Here is an 18396-nt window from a genome sequence, read left to right on the forward strand (position 1 = left end):
GACAAGTGGTATGGAGGACAGCCACAGTGACAACAGCAGCAGCAGCGGGTCCTCCAGTGGAAGCTGCAGTGACAATGAAGAAGAGACCAGTTGAGCAGAGTACCTGACCCCAGAAACGGGGCATGAGTAGGTGTGAAGGGAGGTTTGGTTGGAGAGACCAGAAAGGACTTGGTGCATTTAGTGTGTTGTGTGCGTGGCTTGACATTGTAATGGGTACGGGTAGCCAGCGGGCCTTTGTACGGGTGCGCAGGTGCACAGGAGTGTGGGTGCAAGGGTGCAGGGTTTTTTTTTCTGTAACAGGATCGGTTTAGATACATATAACCATATATAGAGAGAGAAATATATTTTTACAAAAAACAAATCTCATCTCCCCTTCGTTGGGGCTGATCTCTGCCTGAGGTGTTTCTTCTTACCCCTTCCCCACAATCGAACTTGGGGGTGAGTGTCTGGGTTCTGTACTCCCACTGTGCCCTACAAGGGACAAAGCCTGGGGGAACTCTTTGTTCAGGTCACCAGCATGAGGGTGCTTGTCTGAACGCACCACTGGTGGGTGCTGAGCAGGCAGACATCTCCCAGGGCTTCGTGCACGGCTGGCAGAAATAGAGATGCTTCTGGGTGTGGATGTGCTGATACTGGGACAGGTGGGAGAGATGGGGGAAGCTTTTCCAATACTCAGAGCACTGATGTAGCTTCTCCCCTGTGTAGATGCACTGGTGTTCGGCACAGGCTGCCGGAGTAGGTGAAGCTCTGCCTCCACTAAGAGCAATGATGTGGCTTCTCCCCCTTTGTGGATGCACTGCTGCTGGGCCAGCTTGGAAGAGGGGGTGAAGCTCTTCCCACACTCATAGCACTGATATGGCTTCTCCCTTTTGTGGATAAGCTGCTGCTGCACCATATGGGAAGAGTGGGGGAAGCTCTTCCCACACACAGAGCACTCATGTGGCTTGTCCCCTGTGTAGACATGCTGGGGCTAGGCCCACCTGAAGGACAGTGTGGAGCACTTCCCACATGCAGAGCACTAATGTGGCTACTTCCCTGTGTGGATCAGCTGATGCCGGGTCAGGTGGGAGGATCGGCTGAAGCTCTTCCCACACTCAGAACAGTGATGTGGCTTCTCCCCTGTGTGGATGCGCTGGTGCTGGGCCAGGTGGGAGGACTGGGTGAAGCTCTTCCCACACACAGAGCACTGATGTGGCTTCTCCCCTGTGTGGATGAGCTGGTGATGGGTCAGGTGGGAGAGTCGGGTGAAGCTCTTCCCACACTCAGAACAGCGATGTGGCTTCTCCCCTGTGTGGATGCGCTGGTGCTCAGCTAGGTGGGAGCATTGGGTGAATCTCTTCCCACAGACAGAGCAGTGATATGGCTTCTCCCCTGTGTGGATGAGCTGGTGCCGAGTCAGACAGGAGCGGCTGGTGAAGCTCTTCCCACACACAGAGCACTGAAATGGTTTCTCCCCTGTGTGGATATGCTGGTGCTGTTTCAGGCTGAAGATGTAGGTGAAGCTCTTCTGACACACAGAGCACTGATATGGCTTCTCCCCTGTGTGGATGCGTTGGTGCTGTGTCAGACTGGAGCGGTTGGTGAAGCTCTTCCCACATGCAGAGCACTGATGTGGCTTCTCCCCTGTGTGGATGCGCTGGTGCAGTGTCAGGCTGGAGATGTAGGTGAAGCTCTTCTGACACACAGAGCACTGATGTGGCTTCTCCCCTGTGTGGATGCGTTGGTGCTGTGTCAGACTTGAGCGGTTGGTGAAGCTCTTCCCACATGCAGAGCACTGATGTGGCTTCTCCCCTGTGTGGATGCGCTGGTGCAGTGTCAGGCTGGAGATGTAGGTGAAGCTCTTCTGACACACAGAGCACTGATGTGGCTTCTCCCCTGTGTGGATTCGCTGGTGCTCAGCTAGGTGGGAGCGCTGGGTGAATCTCTTCTCACAGACAGAGCAGTGATATGGCTTCTCCCCTGTGTGGATGAGCTGGTGCCGGGCCAGGTGGGAGGAATGGCTGAAGCTCTTCCCACACTCGGAGCACTGATGAGGCTTCTCCCCTGTGTGGATGCGCTGGTGCCGGGCCAGGTGGGAGGAATGGGTGAAGGTCTTCCCACACACAGAGCACTGATGTGGCTTCTCCCGTGTGTGGATCAGCTGGTGCCGGACCAGATTGGAGGACCAGGTGAAACTCTTCCCACACACAGAGCAGTAATATGGCTTCTCCCCTGTGTGGATGTGCTGGTGCTTGGTCAGGTTCCACGATTGGGCGAAGCTCTTCCCACACACAGGGCACTGATGTGGCTTCTCGCCTGTGTGGATCAGCAGATGACGGACCAGGTCAGAGGACCAGGTGAAACTCTTCCCACACACAGAGCAAGGATGACGCTTCTCCCTTGCGTGCATGCACCTGTGCCTGGCCAGGCTGGAGGGCTGCCTGAAGCTCTTCCCACACCTTGTGCAGCCGTGTGGCTGCTGCCTCCTCTGCACAGAGAGGCTGGTCAAGCTCTTCCCACACTTGGTGCTAACATGGGGCTTCTCCCCAGCATGCTTTATCTTGTGCAGAGCCAGGCACGAGGGGCAGCTAAAACTCTTCTTGCACTCAGGGCAGGAGTGGGCTCTCCCCCTGCGCTTGGTGGTGGGCTCCTGCTTCCCTCTGAGGCCCCCCATACTGCCTTGGTTTGCATGCAGTGTCTCTCTCCAATGGGCCTTTCCTTTCTGCCTCTTCTGGTGTCTCAGCACCACAAATTCATCCCTGGACCTTGGGCTGTTTCGGGCTTGTTTCCCTTCTTCACTCCAATGCCCAAATAGAGATGGGACCTTGTTCACTGCTACATTCTCCTGCTTTTGGAGCATCCCCTGACCCTTATGCCATTGGTCTGTTGCTGAGGTCAGGGAATCCACCTCACCCATACTCCCCAGGGAAGCCCATGCTGGCTCCAGCTTTCCAGGCCCTTCCTCAGCAGCTGGCTCCTCAGTTCTGCTCAGCAACCAGGCATGTCCTGCATGGGAGGAAGAAACACCAGATTAGTCCCTGCCCTGCTGCCAAGGGGCAAGCACTGCTATTCCTTCTGCTGGGATGGGCCTCAGAGCAGGACTGGACCTTGGCACTTCTGTTTCCTCAAGAAAACTAGGTGTTTCTGCCAAAATCCCAAGTGCTGGGGGTGAGGCCATGCCAGGTCCCTGTGCCAGTCTCATCTTCTCTACTCGGTGGGGTTAAGAGGCAGACTCTCAAGGTTTCTGGCCCAGCTCTCAGCCCCATCACCTCAGGCCCTGCTCCAACAAACATGTGGGACATGTGTGTTTGGACTGTACCTGAATGGCTTCATGTTTTAACAGGCTGAGGATGAGACCAGAGGGATCTGCTCAAAGGAAGAATGAGGCTCTCAAAGGGCTGCTGTATCCCACAGCACTGGTGGGTCCAGGGGCTGATGGTGCTGAGCCCTCCACCTGACTGGGCTGACATGCTCCACAAGCCCCAGGGCTTTGGTGAGACCCATCTGCAATGCTTGCCCTTGATCTCTGGCAGTCCTGAAAGCAGCATCTAGGTACAAGGGTGAACAGCCTCGTGGTACATATCCAGGACTTGTCACCAGTTAGGAGTGTGTGCTGAGCACTGCCTTACACTGCTTGGTAGCAAAACCCATCACGTTTCATGCATTATCCCTCCAAGAAATGTTCTGGGAGTGGAGGATTGAGAGCAGTGATCTGCTTCCTACCTGTTTCTGGGGCAATGTCTGGTGCAAGGAATGAGCCCATGGAGCTTTCCTCTGCTAATGAATCCCAGGCAGCCTCCATATCACAGACAGCTGCACTGGGACAAAGGCCTTGGCACGAACCCGCACACGGACTCTGGGCTGAGCCTCAGGCTTCATGACACTCGGGGCCCCAGAGAGGAAACATCACAAGGGGAGATTCTGGTGCAAACAGTGGGGGGTTCATTTCCTCCCACAACATGAAATCTTCTGAATCCCACCCACCCCACCCACCCACTTCATGCAGCCTGAGACCAGGGTTACACACGTCCCGTGCTCCAGGTCAACCAGACCAGGAGACACCAGGGACAGCCCCAGCCTCTCTCTTGTCCAACAAGAATGGCTGGGGGTGAAAAAGCCCAGAAGTGAGAGGCTGTGCCCATGAGGGTGAAGATAACCAGGGCAGAAGAACCGAAAGATTAGTCCTGACGAAGTCCTCATAACTACACCCTCCTAGGACTAGTTAGTGTGGTGGAGCTACTTGTGGCAGGGCAGTCTCTACGAAATGCCACGTTGTCACCCCTGAGAAAGGCAAGTGCAGAGTGCCTGAAAACCTTGGCATCCACTGCCTTGTGGGTTACTCTTGGCTGGGAAAAGGATAGGGAGAGCCTACCCCAACAGAAAACTCCTGGTGAAAGCCAAGGAAGGAAAGTGTGTGGCAGGGTACACCTTGCAGCAGCTGTCACTTGAAGTAGAAAAGATTGCTAAAAAAGCAGCCTCTCAAGCTGCAAAGAGAGGAATCTCTGAAGGAGCTCCAGCAGGGCCAGGGCCAGGGCCAGGGGCAGGGCCAAGCCACAGTGTCAAAAATGATCCAATGACAGGAACAAACTTAAAGGGGGTTAAGCCCTTCCCTTTTCTGTCTGTGTTTTCTAGGATGCGGACCAGCAGTGAATCCTCAAGAAGTTTCCCTGGTACAAAGAAGAGTTGAGCTTCACTGCGTTCTGCAGTCATTGTCTTGCTTGCTCGGCTGTGTTTGTGTACCGTTATTGTTGTAAGTGGCTGTGGTGTTAACTATGCTAGACAAGGAAATGTAAGTACAAGTTCTGGATGGGTTCTGGAATATCTGCAAAGTGGCTACAGAAAATGGTACATCCCTGGAGCATGGCCTCCTCGGCCTCAAACATATCAGTCACGCCAAAGACCGAGAAGGGCGGATGGACCGTTTGTTTGTATTCTCATCCTTTTGTTGGTTTCCTTTTGACGATTATCTACAATGGCACAAGCAATACACTTGAAAGAACAAGGAAAGTGTTGCCAACTGTATAAAAGGGGCAGAATTCCTGAGAACACATCTGGTCCGAAAAAGCTCTGACCATGAGATGTTTCTCTGCCATCTTAAATATCAAAGAAAACCATCATTTCAGTACTGGAAGAACTTAAAAAACTATCACATAATTATCGCTAGTGAAAAACTGTTCAGCTGGTAAGGAACTTGGGGATTAGACAATTTGGCATGAGGAAGTTACTGAAATACTGGACAAAGGAAGAGGTTGTTGTGTGCATGCTCTTACTCTGGGGAGTTGGGGAGCGGTCGTGCATTTCTACGTGAACAGCAGGAAAGCCAGAAACAAACATCTCCCACACGCAGCACAGGACACGAGGCCGGCACCACCAAACACCGCTGCTGTAATGTCTAAAGGAGCCACGTGTCAGGTTGTATTGCAGGGAGGAACTTGTAAAAATTACTATTGAAGTTTACTTGATATTAAATCAGACAAGAGGCCATGTCTATCCTTGGGGGTCTTTGGCAAAAAGACTACCGAGAGTTTCCATAGTTTGAATTTCAGGGGTTGGAACAACACCCGTCTGCACACACGACAGCATAAGCTATATGAGGTCAACACCCTGAAATGGCAGCACAGGGCAGGTCTGCAGTTTCCAGGCTCCCTTTCACCCTGGGCATGGAGCATTTGCGAGAGGGGAGTTGGGTGGAGGGGACAGCCACAACTCACCTGGCAGCACATCCTCCAACCTCAAGATTGCCCCACGGTCCTCATCACAACAGACCCAGAGCTCCACCTGTCCTCGCTGGATGCGGCAGATCAGTTCAGGGGCAGGGCCTCGATATCCTGTTTGGGCAGTGGTTAGAGAGAGTTTAACCATTGGTACTGGATGCAGAATGAGCAACTGAAATTTGGGGAATGGAGCCAATGAACTCAAGGATTAGACTAAGGACTTGAAGGACAAGGGAAGATGGACATTTAGGATGAAAGGGAAGGCATAGCAGGGGGAAGAGGATGGTCCTTTTCATCCAGGTACTGGATGTATGGTCACAGGAAGCAAACACCAGTGCAATTCCAGGCAAATGAGTGGAAATGAGTTTGGACAGGACACACTAGGCAAGAGAGGGAGGAAATGAGAATAACTGCATAAGAAACACCTCCTGGAGCTGAAGGAACAGGCGTTACAGCATCAGTGTCTCCTGCCCTGCTGCCCCCACAGCCCTGTCTGCACTCACTCTGCACTACAGCGCTTTGCACGCTTAGCCAGGACAGCCAGGGGTACGTTACTCAGCTGACACATGACATGTAGGGATCCTGGTTTTCTCTTTAAAAATTGCAAATTCTCTCATAAAAAAAACAAAACCCATAGCCCCCCAGCCCTGCAATGGCCCGTGAGCAGGGAGTCAGTGAGCAGGGACTGCCAACAGGAGCCGTTTCCAGGCAGTTTGCAGGCAGGAGTGCAAGCCCCCTGCAAGGACGCGCCTGTGTTTGCGCCGGCATTGGCACAAGGTGGGCAAGCAGAAGCCAGGTCCGATTCTCCAACAGGGGAGAGAGGAAGACACGTCACTCTACAATAATGGTAGGGACGTGGCAGGCTGTCTGGCAGGGCCTCTGTGGGCTGTGCGGGGAGTGCACGGTGACCCTCGCCTGTCCCACGTGTGCCCACCTTCGGGCCCTGGAGGGGCAGGTGAGGGAGCTCCAGGTGGAGCTTAACGGGCTGAGGGAAATCAGAGCTGCCGAGGACAAAATTGACGGGAATTTCTGTTCTCTGCAGGGTCAAGTACCTAGTGGAGAGGCATCCCGGGAGGGACCCAACGCCCCAACGGTATCATGGACCGTTACCACCAGGGCCAGGGCAAGTTGTGCTCCCGCAGTGTCGACCCCCGCAGTACACCTGGCGAACAGGTACGAGGCCCTGGCAGCATGGGAGGAGGAGGCAGGGGAGGATGACTCCAGAGCAGCCGATGTGGCTCCACGCACGGCGCAGACTGAGCGATGCTGGAACACCCACAGGAAGAGACGCCGGGTCCTCGTCTGGGCAACTCCCACCTGAGCGGAACGGAGGGACCCACCTGTCGCCCGGATCCCATGGCACGTGCGATTTGCTGCTTGCCTGGATTCAGGACGTCACGGCCGTGATCACAGACCTCATCCAGCCCTCTGATCACTACCCCTTGACCCCCATCCATATGGGCACGTATGACGCTTACGGAGACAGGAGCACAGGTGGTTTTCTCATCTGTTCTTCTGGTGAGCAGACATGGATGGTGCCACAAGGCCTGCACCAGAGAGGTCAACCGGCAGCTTCGGACCTGGTGTTACCTGGCAGGTTTGGATTCCTCGACCACGGCTCACACTTCCACACGGGAGACATGCTAGGGCAGAGCAGGCTAAATCTTTCCCTGAAAAGTAAGCATGCATTTCTCTTCCAGGTTGACTGATCTTGTACAGCGAGCTTTAAACCTAGGTTTGTCGGTGGATGGGGATGCAGAGGTCAACTGGTGACTTGGAGCTGGTGTTACCGGGCGGCTTTGCATTCCTCCACCATGGCCCGCCCTTCTGCGCAGCAAACATGCTAGGGTGGATCAGGCTAAATCTCTCCCTGAAAGGTAAGCGTGCGTTTCTCTTCCAGGTTGGCTGAAGTTCTACGGCCAGCTTTCAACCGAGGTTCGTCGGTGGATGGGGATGCAGAGGTACAGGAGGACACTTCGACGTCAAGGCGGAGGAACACCCTTCTCAACACAGCAGCTGAAAGGGATCTTGGGAGTCAACATACACTCCAAGATGAACATGGGGTGACAGTCAGTAAGGCTAACCGGACCTTGTTGTGCATGCAAAGATGCATCTCAGGCAGGTCCAGGGAGGTGATCCTCCCCTCCATGCGGCGCTGGTCAGGCCACAGCTGGAGTACTGCGTCCAGTTCTGGGCGCCGCACTTCAAAGAGGGATGTGGCTAACCTTGAGAGGGTCCAGAGAAGGGCCACTCACATGGTGAAGGGGTAGCAGGGCAGGCCCTACTAAGACAGACTAAACGGCCTGAATCTATTCAGCTTGCACAAGAGAAGACTGAGAGGAGATCTGCTGGCCCTCTATGAACTCACCAGTGGGGACCAGCGGAAAATAGGTGCAGCTCTGCTCCCCGAGCCCCACCTGGGATAACAAGGAACAACAGCCACAAATTGATTGAGTAGGTTCAGGCTTGATATCAGGAGGTCATGAGCAGAAGACACTTGAAAACCAGGGAGAAGACAACACTTCAGAGCTCACATGGCTGCAGGGAGAGGCAAGAACCACAGCTTTACCAAGGGAAAGGAGGGATTGGTAGTTCCTCAGCATCTGGTCCTGGTAAAGCCCCTTGTCTTCCTCTTCCAGCAGATCCCACTCCTCCCGTGTGAAATACACTGCCACATCCTCGAACACCTTCCGGAGCTGCAGGCACAAGCGTTACAGCATCAGTGTCTCCTGCCCCCGCTGCCCTGTCTGTACTCGCTCTACTACAAGTATTTGCACCTTAGCCACGGATGCAGCTGTGGACATAGGAGCTCGTGTGTCGGCCTCAGCCCAGCTCAACACGCTCCATTTCCTCGGCCCTTGGAGGCAGCCCAGGCAGCACATTTAGAGGCAGGGAGCCCAGCTCCAGGGACTCTGCCCAGGCCTTCCCGTGCCAGCACCCCTGGCTCTGTGCACCCGGGAGTGCGCGCCTGCTAATGCAGCCTGGGGGGTTTGCAACTGTCACCAGAGACGTCTCACTCTTCAGGTCTCTGCTCCCCAAACTCTTGACAGCACCCCGGCTCCTCCTGGGCTCTGCCCCAGCTGCACTCCCACCCCCACCTCCAGCTGGTGCCCTGCTCACCTCCATGCTCTGCCCCTGCTTCGCCGGCCTGCCCTGCCCCTCTTGCAGCTGGCCCGGCCCAGGTGTCAGGGAGCCGCTCTGTCCCCGTCTCCCTGGGGAGGGTCTCTGCGGCTCCAGGTTCACAGGCCCTTCCTCTGGAGGCTGCTGATCCGCTCGGCTCAGGGTCCCAGCACCTGCGGGTGGAAGAGAGTGCACAGGTGAGCCCTGGGGTGGGGGCAGGGGAAAGCCCTGCTCGTCCCCTGCACTGGCCTGGGGTGAAGGGAGCTGGAGGCTGCAGTGTGTGGAAGAGGGGGGAGAAGGGAGACTCATCGTCCCACCGCTCTTCCTAACAGACCTCCATAGGCACGAGGCTGGAGATGAGCCCAGCGCCGGTGGAGATCACAGTGCCGCATCCGAGCCGGCAGGGACATCGCTGCTGGGGGAGACACCGCCGCGATTTTGGTGCTGTGTCACATTCACATTTTCAGGGGGGAAGCGGGGAAACGCACAGCACGGACATGTGAAATGCTGCCGGGGCACTGGGAGAACAACAGCCCGGACGTGTCGGAGCACAGACCCGCCGAGCAGCTCTGGCAGAGATCTGGGGACGCGCCCGGCCCGGGGCACTTGCTTGAGAAGCATCCACGTGCCGACAGCGCCCAGGTCTGCCTGTCCCGGGGCTGCAGCAGGACGGAGGCCTGGGGGAATGTAAGGAGTGACCTAGAAAGCAGTGCCCGAAGACGAAGCGGAAGAGAATGCTATGTGACGAATGCCCATCTGCAATGATAAGGAGGAGACAGTCCTAGATAAAGGGGGCTTGAAAACAAAAAGAAAAAACAGGGAACTGGGTTAAAAGGGCTCATTAGAATACTAAAAATCACGCCCCTGGGTGGGGAAGAAGTATGCTAATGAAACACACATGTATGCAAATGAGATACATGGCTAAAACACAGGTATAGAGACACGCTCAGTAAAGAACTTCTTGCGTCGCTCATAAGCAATCAGCAAACAAGTATGCTTATGAAGGCTCAAAAACTCCTGTATAAGAGATGCTTAGATGAGTGATCTGGTGTGCTTGTGCGAGCGGAATAATTTCACGTAACCTTTTATTGCTAGCAGTAAACCTTTGTACTTTCACCCCTGGTATCTTTATTGGCCTTTGCATACCGGGCACGATCCCAGACTCGAGCTGGGGCACGACAGGGGGACGGCACCGGCACCGGCACCGACCGGCTGGAAGTCACGGGGACTCCCACATCCCCTCCCCTGCACCAGCCGCAGCGCAAGGGGGAGAAGGAGGCCTGTACCGGCCTCGCATTGGTGGATATTATTACAACACAGATCGTTAGCACGGCAATGACATCACCGACTGTGACCGCGGCCGCACGGCAAGAGCCAACAGCCGTAGAGCGTGTGTGTGCGGGGAGCTGCGAGGAAGACGCGGGACCGCGACCCGCCAGACAGACCACAGCCCGTCCCAGCCGCCCAGGCCTGCCCCCGACCCCTCGCCTGCGCCCGGCTCCGGGGCCTCGCTGGCTCGCTGCCCCCGCCCGTGCAGCACGTGCTGTGTGCCCCGCCCCGCCCCGCCCTCTACTTGTGGGGGGCACTCGTGCTCTCTGGGGCCCGTGGGACCTCGCGCACCGAGCAGGCGGGCAAGGACCTGGCTCCGGGCGGGGCGGGGCGGGGCGGGGGCCCCTCTTTGGGACACGGGGCAGCTCGTGCTCCGGCCCGGGCGCTTCCCCACCGCCCGCCCGCGGCCCCGCCTCGCCCCTCACACGCACGGGGGCCCGGGGACGGATCCACGTGTCCCGGGGGGGGCGTGCAGCGCTCTCCCCGTGGGGGAGGCTCATCGGAGGGTAGGGTGGGGCGGGTCTCGCTGTCCGCACACGCGTGCTCGGCGCTCCTGCGGGGGGCGGGGCCCCGGCTCTTCCCAGGGCGCTTTGCGGCCGGGGCGGGGCTAGGTCTCCTTCCTCCCGCCAGGTGCACACGGCAGAGCGGCCGGCTCGTGTCCGATTTGCATATGCAAATCCGACCCGTGCAACGATTGGAGGAAGGGGCAGAGCCCCGCCCCCGGCAGCAGGACGCGGCGGGCGGGAGGGGCCGGGTCCGCGTGCGCTTCCGCCGCAGCCGCTCGTCCCGGCCGGGGCCGCCCCGGGCTGTGGGGGGGGCGGGCCCCGCGCGGGGGGGGGCACCTGGGGTCCCGGCCTTGTCCTCGCGGCGCCGCCACGGTCCCAGCCGGGTGCGAGGTCGGACCCAAAGCTGGAGCCCGTGGCAGCCGTGGGCTTCCCCTTCCCGGCGGGAGCTGCAGGAGCAGGACCCAGGAGGGGCTGAGGGTGCAGAAGTGCCTCGTGTCGTCCAGACCGGAAACCTTGCTTTTCGTTTTCAGGCTGGCAGAGTTGCAGCCTGTAAGACTGCTTGGGGCTCCCCCGGCCCAACACACCCATTGCCTGCCCCACAGCCTGGGCTGCTGGGCCCTGGGGGTGGGGGGCAGCGGGTTGGGAGTGAGGGGCACTGGGTTGGGACTGGCCATGGGTGTATACAAATGGGTCCTGACACACAAAGGGTTGAGAACCCCTGAAATGGGACATTTTAAGAGCTGAGGCACCAGGGAGCCCGGGGCAGCGGTCTCTACAGCTGAGCCCAGCAAGGCCTCTCCTGCTGCCTAGGACTGGGGAGCACAGAGGGTCTCTGCAGCTGATGCCAGCAGGGTCCCCCCAGCCCATCAGTTTGGCAGGAGTGAGCTGCACACCTGGCTGCTGATTATGTGTGTTAGTGTGAGGGGAGGCAGAAGCCGGGATGGATTTGCAGCTTACAAATGACCTGAATCAAAGGCACAGCACAGGTTTTTTCAATTCCACACTCATTTGATAGGTTTGAATTGAAGGGTATGCACAGACCAGACTATTAAATAGAGAGAGTCTTTTGCATACCAAGTGAAGAAGGGCAGCGTGGTGGGAAGGGGGACAGTGCTGGGAGAGGGGATGCAAGCCAAGACCCCCCCACACAAAGGGGACACAGCAGCTAATCCAGTTAATCAGAGAAGACTGCACAGTCCCTGTGTGGACTGTGCATAACACAACCCAGCCTGCATTTGATTTCTGGTTGCACAACTCCATGTTCAGGTTTGTGTTGCAGTGTTGGGTGTAAGGACAGCTGCTCTGAGGCCAGCACTGGGAAGTCCAGGGAGGTGAAAGTGTCCTGCCACAAGCCTTTGTCTCTTCCTGGACCAGATGTTGGAGCGGGGTTGATTCAGTCTTTCCTGGAGGGATTGCACCATCTGGCAGTGTAGACAGCAGCGGGGCACTGTAAGCAGGGGATGCCCTATAAGAACAGTAGAGGCCCAGGTGGATGACCCTCTGATGCCACTATCCATGTTGTGTGGCTCAGTGACGATGTGGTGTGCATTGAGGAGGGAGCAGTGTTTGCATCAGGCTCCGTTGCAAGGCCTGGTGCCTTGGTGAGAATGGGCTGCGTGGTAGCCAGGACATGTCCGTGCCCCATAGGACACTGAATTGGCCCTCCTTTGCCAGGAGGAGGTGGAGGTCATTAATGGTGTGTCCTGGCTGATGAGGACTCAGTGGGGCCAGGCAGGGAAGGTAGATGCTGCTGCTGCGATCCAAGCACCGCCATGGTGATTCACCCCCTGCCCACGCAGCAGCAGCGGGAAGCACAAGTCTGCACCACAACCCCCGCTGTGGGCAAGGGCTCCTCGCCATGGGGGCACTCGGCTCGTGGCACCACCACCAAGCTGTCCCACCCTGCTCTGTCCTGCCACGCCGCGTCCTGCTCTCTGCCATGGAGGCCTCAGGAGGCGGGCAGCAGGACCGGGAGCCTGAGCCCGCAGCTGGCAGCCCTCCCTACCACCCCGTGGGCTGTGCTGCACTAGTCAGCACCTCCCTCAGGCTGCAGCCACGGCCAGGGTGCCGCGGAGCAGGCAGGGCTGGGCTGGGCAGAGTGCTGTGGGTGAGGACTGAGGGGACCAGCAGTGCCAGCAGGGCTGTACATAGGGAGTGAGTCCCCAGCAGGGCCAGGTGACTGTGGGGGGAGTGTGGGGCAGCAGCAGGGCTGGGGGACTATGGGTTGGGAGCAATTTTTTTTTTCTTTTATGAGAGAACTTGCAGTTTTCAAACAGACAAAACCAGGATCCCTGCATGTCACGTGTCAGCTGAGTAGCGTACCCCTGTCTGTCCTGGCTAAGCGTGCAAAGGGCTGTAGTGCAGAGTGCGTGCAGACAGGGCCGTGGGGGCTGGGGGCAGCGGGGACAGGAGACACTGATGCTGTAACGCTTGTGCCTGCAGCTCCGGGAGGTGTTTGAGGACGTGGCAGTGTATTTCATACAGGAGGAGTGGGAACTGGTGGAAGAGGAGGACAAGGGGCTTTACCGGGACCAGATGCTGAGGAACTACCAAGCCCTCGTTTCCCTGGGTAAAGCTCTGGTTCTTGCTTTGCCCTGGAGCCATGTGAGCTCTGCAGTGTTGTTGTCATCTTCATAGTTTCGTAGCTGGTCGGGTCGGAAGGGTCCTAAGCAGATCATCAAGCGACTTTCCCGCCCATGCCAGGGGGGATGCTGGGATAACACGACCCCGGCTAGGTGATTGCCTAGCCTGCTTTCGAAGGTCCTGAGGGTTGGAGCGAGCACCACTTCCCTTGGAAGTTCTTTCCAGCTCCTCGCCGCCCTGACAGTGAAGTAGCGCCTCCCAATGTCTAGCTTGAATCTACTCTCAGTCAGCTTATGGCTGTTGTTCCTTCTTACCCCGGTAGTGCTCGGGGGAACAGGGACTCTTCCATGGCCTGCTGGTCCCCCTTGGCAAGTTTATAGGCATCCACCAGATCCCGTCTCAGCCTTCTCTTGTGGAGGCTGAACAGGTTCAGGTCCCATCGCCTCTCTTCGTAGGGCCTGCCCTGCTGTCCCCCGATCATGTGAATGGCCTCCTCTGGACCCTCTCCATGCTGTCCACATCCCTCCTGAAGTGCGGCGCCCTGAACTAGACACAATACTCCAACTGTGGCCTGACCGTGTCCCACACTGTCGCCCCATGTTCATTTTGGCATCAATACTGACTCCAAGATCCTTTTCTGCCTTCTTCCTGGTATTAACACTTTCATCCTCATGAACGTTTGGGCGGGGGATTAAATCCCTTTGCTCCCCACTGCTCTGTCCATGAACAGACCTCTCAGACCTCATACTTGTAGATATTCCTCCTTCATTTTATCCAGCTGCCTTCCCTGGAGTCTTCCCCCTTGATAACATGATTTCCCTTTGCCTTCTCACAATGATCATATCATTTGCCATTCATTGTGCCTCAAAATGCACTAACAGCCATTCCTTGGGCAGTTATTCTGATTTCCTCCCTCTCCTGCCTAGTGTGTCCTGTTGAAACTCATTTCCACTCATTTGCCTGGAATTGCACTGGTGTTTGCTTTCCTATGACCATACGTCCAGTACCTAGATGAAAAGGACCATCCTCTTCCCCCTGCTATGCCTTCCCTTTCATCCTAAATGTCCATTCTCCCTTGTCCTTCAAGTCCTTAGTATAATCCTTGAGTTCATTGCCTCCTTTCATCAAATTTCAATTACTTATTCTGAATACAGTACCAGTGAATAAACTCTCTTTAACCACTGCCCAAGCAGGATATCGAGGTCCCACACCTGACTTGATCTGCCGCATCCAGCGAGAACAGGTCGAGCTCTGGGTCAGTGATGATGTGTACTGTGGGGCAATCTTGAGGCTGGAGGACCTGCTGTCAGGTGAGTTGTGGCTGTCCCCTCCACTCAGCTCCTCTATCAAAAATGCGTTGTGCCCAGGGTGAAAGGGAGCCTGGAAACTGGAGACCTGTCCTGCGCTGCCATTTCAGGGTGCTGACCTCAAATAGCTTGTGCTGTCACGTGTGCAGACAAGTGTTGTTCCATGCCCTGAAATTCAAAGTGTCAGTAGTCTTTTTGCCAAAGACCCCCAAGGATTGACATGGCCCCTTGCCCATTTAGTATCAGGTAAAGTTTAATAGTAATTAAATAGTAATTTAATAGGGCCTGAGATGATGGGGCTGAGAGCTGGGCCAGAAACCCTTGTGAGTCTGCAGCTTAACCCCACCGAGTAGGGAAGATGAAACTGGCACAGGGACCTGGCACTGCCTCACCGCCGGCACTTGGGCCTTTGGCAGAAATACCTAGTTTTCTAGAGAAAACACAAGTGCCAAGTCCTGTCCTGCTCTGAGGCCCATCCCAGCACAGGGAATAGCAGTGCTTGCCCCTTGGCAGCAGTGCAGGGACTAATCTGGTGTTTCGTCCTCCCATGCAGGACATGCCTGGTTGCTGAGCAGAACCGAGGAGCAGGGTCCTGAGGAAGGGCCTGGAAAGCTGGAGCCACCATGGGCTTCCCTGGGGAGTATGGGTGAGGTTGATTCCCTGAGCCCAGCGAAGGACCAGTGGCACAAGGGTCAGGGGATGCCCCAAAAGCAGGAGAATGTAGCAGTGAACGAGGTCCCATCTCTAGTTGGGCGTTGGAGTGAAGAAGGGAAACAAGCCCGAAACAGCCCAAGGTGCAGGGATGAATATGTCATGCTGAGACACCAGAAGAGAACGAAAGGAAAGGCGCACTGGAGAGAGACACTGCATGCAAACCAGGGCAGTGTGGAGGAGCTGGTAGTGAGGCAGGAGCTCGCTACCAAGCCCAGGGGGAGAGGCCACTCCTGCCCTCAGTGCAGGAAAAGCTTTAGTTGCCCCTCGCGCCTGGCTCTGCACAAGATAAGACATGCTAGGAAGAAGCCCCATGTATGTGCCACGTGTGGGAAGCGCTTTACGTGCCTCTCGACCCTGGCTGCTCACCACCAGGTCCATTCTGGACAGCTCCCCCACCGCTTCACCAAAAGGGGGAAGAGCTTTGTGCGCAGCTTGGAGCTGCTCAAAAAACAACATGTGCACAGGAAGAAGCATCAGTACCGCTGTGTCACATGTGGTAAGACCTTCACCCATTTCTTCTCCCTGGTTCAGCACCATCGGATGCACTTGGGGAGGAAGACGCACCGCTGCAACAAGTGCAGGAAGAACTTCATCAGCTGGCAAAAGTTGTCCCAGCACCGGTGTGTGCAGAAGAGGCAGCAACCACACTGCTGCACAAAGTGTGGGATGAGCTTCAGGCAGCCCTGCAGCCTGGCCAGGCACAGGTGCATGCACACACGGGAGAAGCCACATCGTTGTTCTGTGTGTGGGAAGAGTTTTGCTCAGTCCTCCACCCTTACCCTGCACCAGGCCCTCCACACAGGGGAGAAGCCACATCGCTGTTCTGAGTGTGGCAAGAGTTTCACCCAATCCTCCCACCTGACCCGACACCAGCTCATCCACACAGGGGAGAAGCCACATCAGTGCTCTGAGTATTGGAAAAACTTCCCCCATCTCTCCCACCTGTCCCAGTATCAGCACATCCACACCCAGAAGCATCTCTATTTCTGCCAGCCGTGCAGGAAGCCCTGGGAGATGTCTGCCTGCTCAGCACCCACCAGTGCTGCATTCGGACAAGCACCCCCCGGCTGCTGGCCCAGCGCGGAGCTCCGGACCACGGGGTGTGTTTCGTGCCAGGCTCCCCCGGCCGTGCAGCCCTGTGAGAAACGCGCGGCGCCCCGCCCCGTTCCCACGTTACCCGCCCTTCTCTGGTGGCTGCGAGGCGCAGGGGTCGGGGCACCGCGCCGCGACTAATCAATGGTATTAGTCTCTTATTGAGCAAGGCATCGCACACCTGCGTTTGCCATCTTCTCCACTTCTCTTTTTGGCAGCAAGCAAAGGGGGTTGACCCCCAAAGGCGACCTGTTTCATGTGATTTGCAGATAAAGCCTCAGGTGGCCGGTTCAACCAGACAGCAAAGACAAGCGACATCTCCCATTAATCCCTTTTCAGCAAGGGAGTCAGCATCCTGGGTGACCAGCTCGGAGGCACTCAACACGCGGCGGGCACAAGAGAACCACTGCAGAAATGAACGGGGGCAGCAGCAGATGTGGGGAACCTGGATATGAAATGACGGGAGAGAGAGGAGAAACAGCGCAGTGGGGAGAGCTGGGCAGTGCCACACTGTAGCTCAGGCTTCAGAGTGTGAAAGGCTGTCAGTGCTCGACCCTTTTGCGAGCAGGGCAGCACCACACCGCAGCTCGGCAAGATGACCCTGAGAGCAGACAGCGGAGACCTCCCGGCCCTTGCCCGCTACAGGCCCAGATGGTGCGTAAGGGAGAGCTGCGGATGGAGGCCCGTGGACCTTGCCCACAGACAACCCAAATGGCACCTTAAGGGAGGACTGCAGATGGATGCCCATGGACCTCACCCGCTGCTGACCCAAATGGCACCATAAGGGAAAGGAGCAGAGACTTCCAGGCCTGACTGCTGCCGACCCCCTGGATCACCGGTACTTGACAGAAACTATGAACCAGGCTACTACTATTACTGTTATATCCATTCTGCACCTGTACCATGCAGCTGAACACCAGGCCAGCCCCTGATGCTCCATATCACCCTGTAGCTCCACTCCGCCCCTGCTACACCCACAGCAGCCTGGCTGCAACATGCAACAATGCTGCCTCATGCAACCACCCTTTTCCCCCCCACTCCAAATGCTGAGGATCACATTTGAAACATAGTTAGCCATGTTAGTCTTCAGACAAATAGAAGGAAGGGTAGATTTGTACCTTATAGACTAACCAAAATAACTCTATACACACTTGTGCACACACACACACACGTGGGTACCACACTTTAACAAGGTCGTGGTAAATCTTGAGAGTGCAGAAAAGAGCCGCACGTATGATCATAGACTTGCACAGCAAGCCATACAAGGAAAGGCGGAGGGACCTGGGGCTCTTCAGCCTAAAGCAGAGAAGGGTGAGAGGGGACTTAGTAGCAGCTTACCGCTACATCGGGGGCTTGGCGAACAACTGTTTACCAGGGCACCCTTGGGGAAAAGTAGGAGTAATGGCCACAAACTCCAGAAGACCGTTTCAGGCTTAACACTAGGAAAAACTTCTTCACAATCAGGGTGTCCAGCTCTGGAATAAACTCTCTCCAGACTGGGTGCCATCACCTACCCTGGACATCTTCAAGAGGAGACTGGATGGTCACCTTGCTGGGGTCACCTGACCCCAGTTGTCCTTCCTGCCTAGTGCAGGGGGCTGGACACGATGATCTTGCGAGGTTCCTTCCAGCCCCTGACAACTATGAATCTAAGAGAGGATGTTAAAAAATCATAGTTATTTACACAACTTTGTAGAGTTGGAAGAGAATATAGGGCCCCCTCCGCACACAAAAGGCCACAGTAATCCCAGCAGGGATATGGCCCAAAAGACACAGGACTTAGACTTAGCAGTCACTGCCTTTGGCTTCTCAAATTCTCCCTCTTGTTCTAAACTAGTCTCTTGTATTCAAACAGGCAGAGCAATCACAGGCATTGGGCCACCAGATGAAGCCATGACAGACTGGGGCAAGGATCCTACATCTAGTGTTGGAATTTAGATTAAAAGAGGAAACCACATTTGGGATTTCTGCGATTAAGCCCCACTTCCACGGAAGGACATAGCCAATTCGTACAACGTGCGACTCATTTTATGTGAAAAAAGTGACAATGTT

At 56.2% G+C, this 18396-nt stretch overlaps 2 protein-coding genes across 2 annotated transcripts; one reads left to right on the plus strand and one right to left on the minus strand.

Moving 5' to 3' along the window:
* Window positions 1–464: 464 nt before the first annotated feature.
* LOC132249266 (zinc finger protein 345-like) lies at window positions 465–3238 on the minus strand. The gene has a single exon (XM_059723879.1). It carries the CDS (start codon window positions 2894–2896, stop codon window positions 1028–1030), a length of 1869 nt encoding a protein of 622 aa, XP_059579862.1. The 5' UTR covers window positions 2897–3238; the 3' UTR covers window positions 465–1027.
* Window positions 3239–6791: 3553 nt separating this feature from the next.
* On the plus strand, window positions 6792–16672 carry LOC132249630 (uncharacterized). The gene is made up of 6 exons (XM_059725197.1): window positions 6792–6866; window positions 7085–7211; window positions 10920–11197; window positions 13091–13217; window positions 14425–14541; window positions 16614–16672. Exons 1-6 carry the CDS (start codon window positions 6792–6794, stop codon window positions 16670–16672), a joined length of 783 nt encoding a protein of 260 aa, XP_059581180.1.
* Window positions 16673–18396: the final 1724 nt, after the last annotated feature.

The sequence above is a fragment of the Alligator mississippiensis genome, chromosome 1 (assembly GCF_030867095.1).
Source record: "Alligator mississippiensis isolate rAllMis1 chromosome 1, rAllMis1, whole genome shotgun sequence".
Taxonomy (NCBI): domain Eukaryota; kingdom Metazoa; phylum Chordata; order Crocodylia; family Alligatoridae; genus Alligator; species Alligator mississippiensis.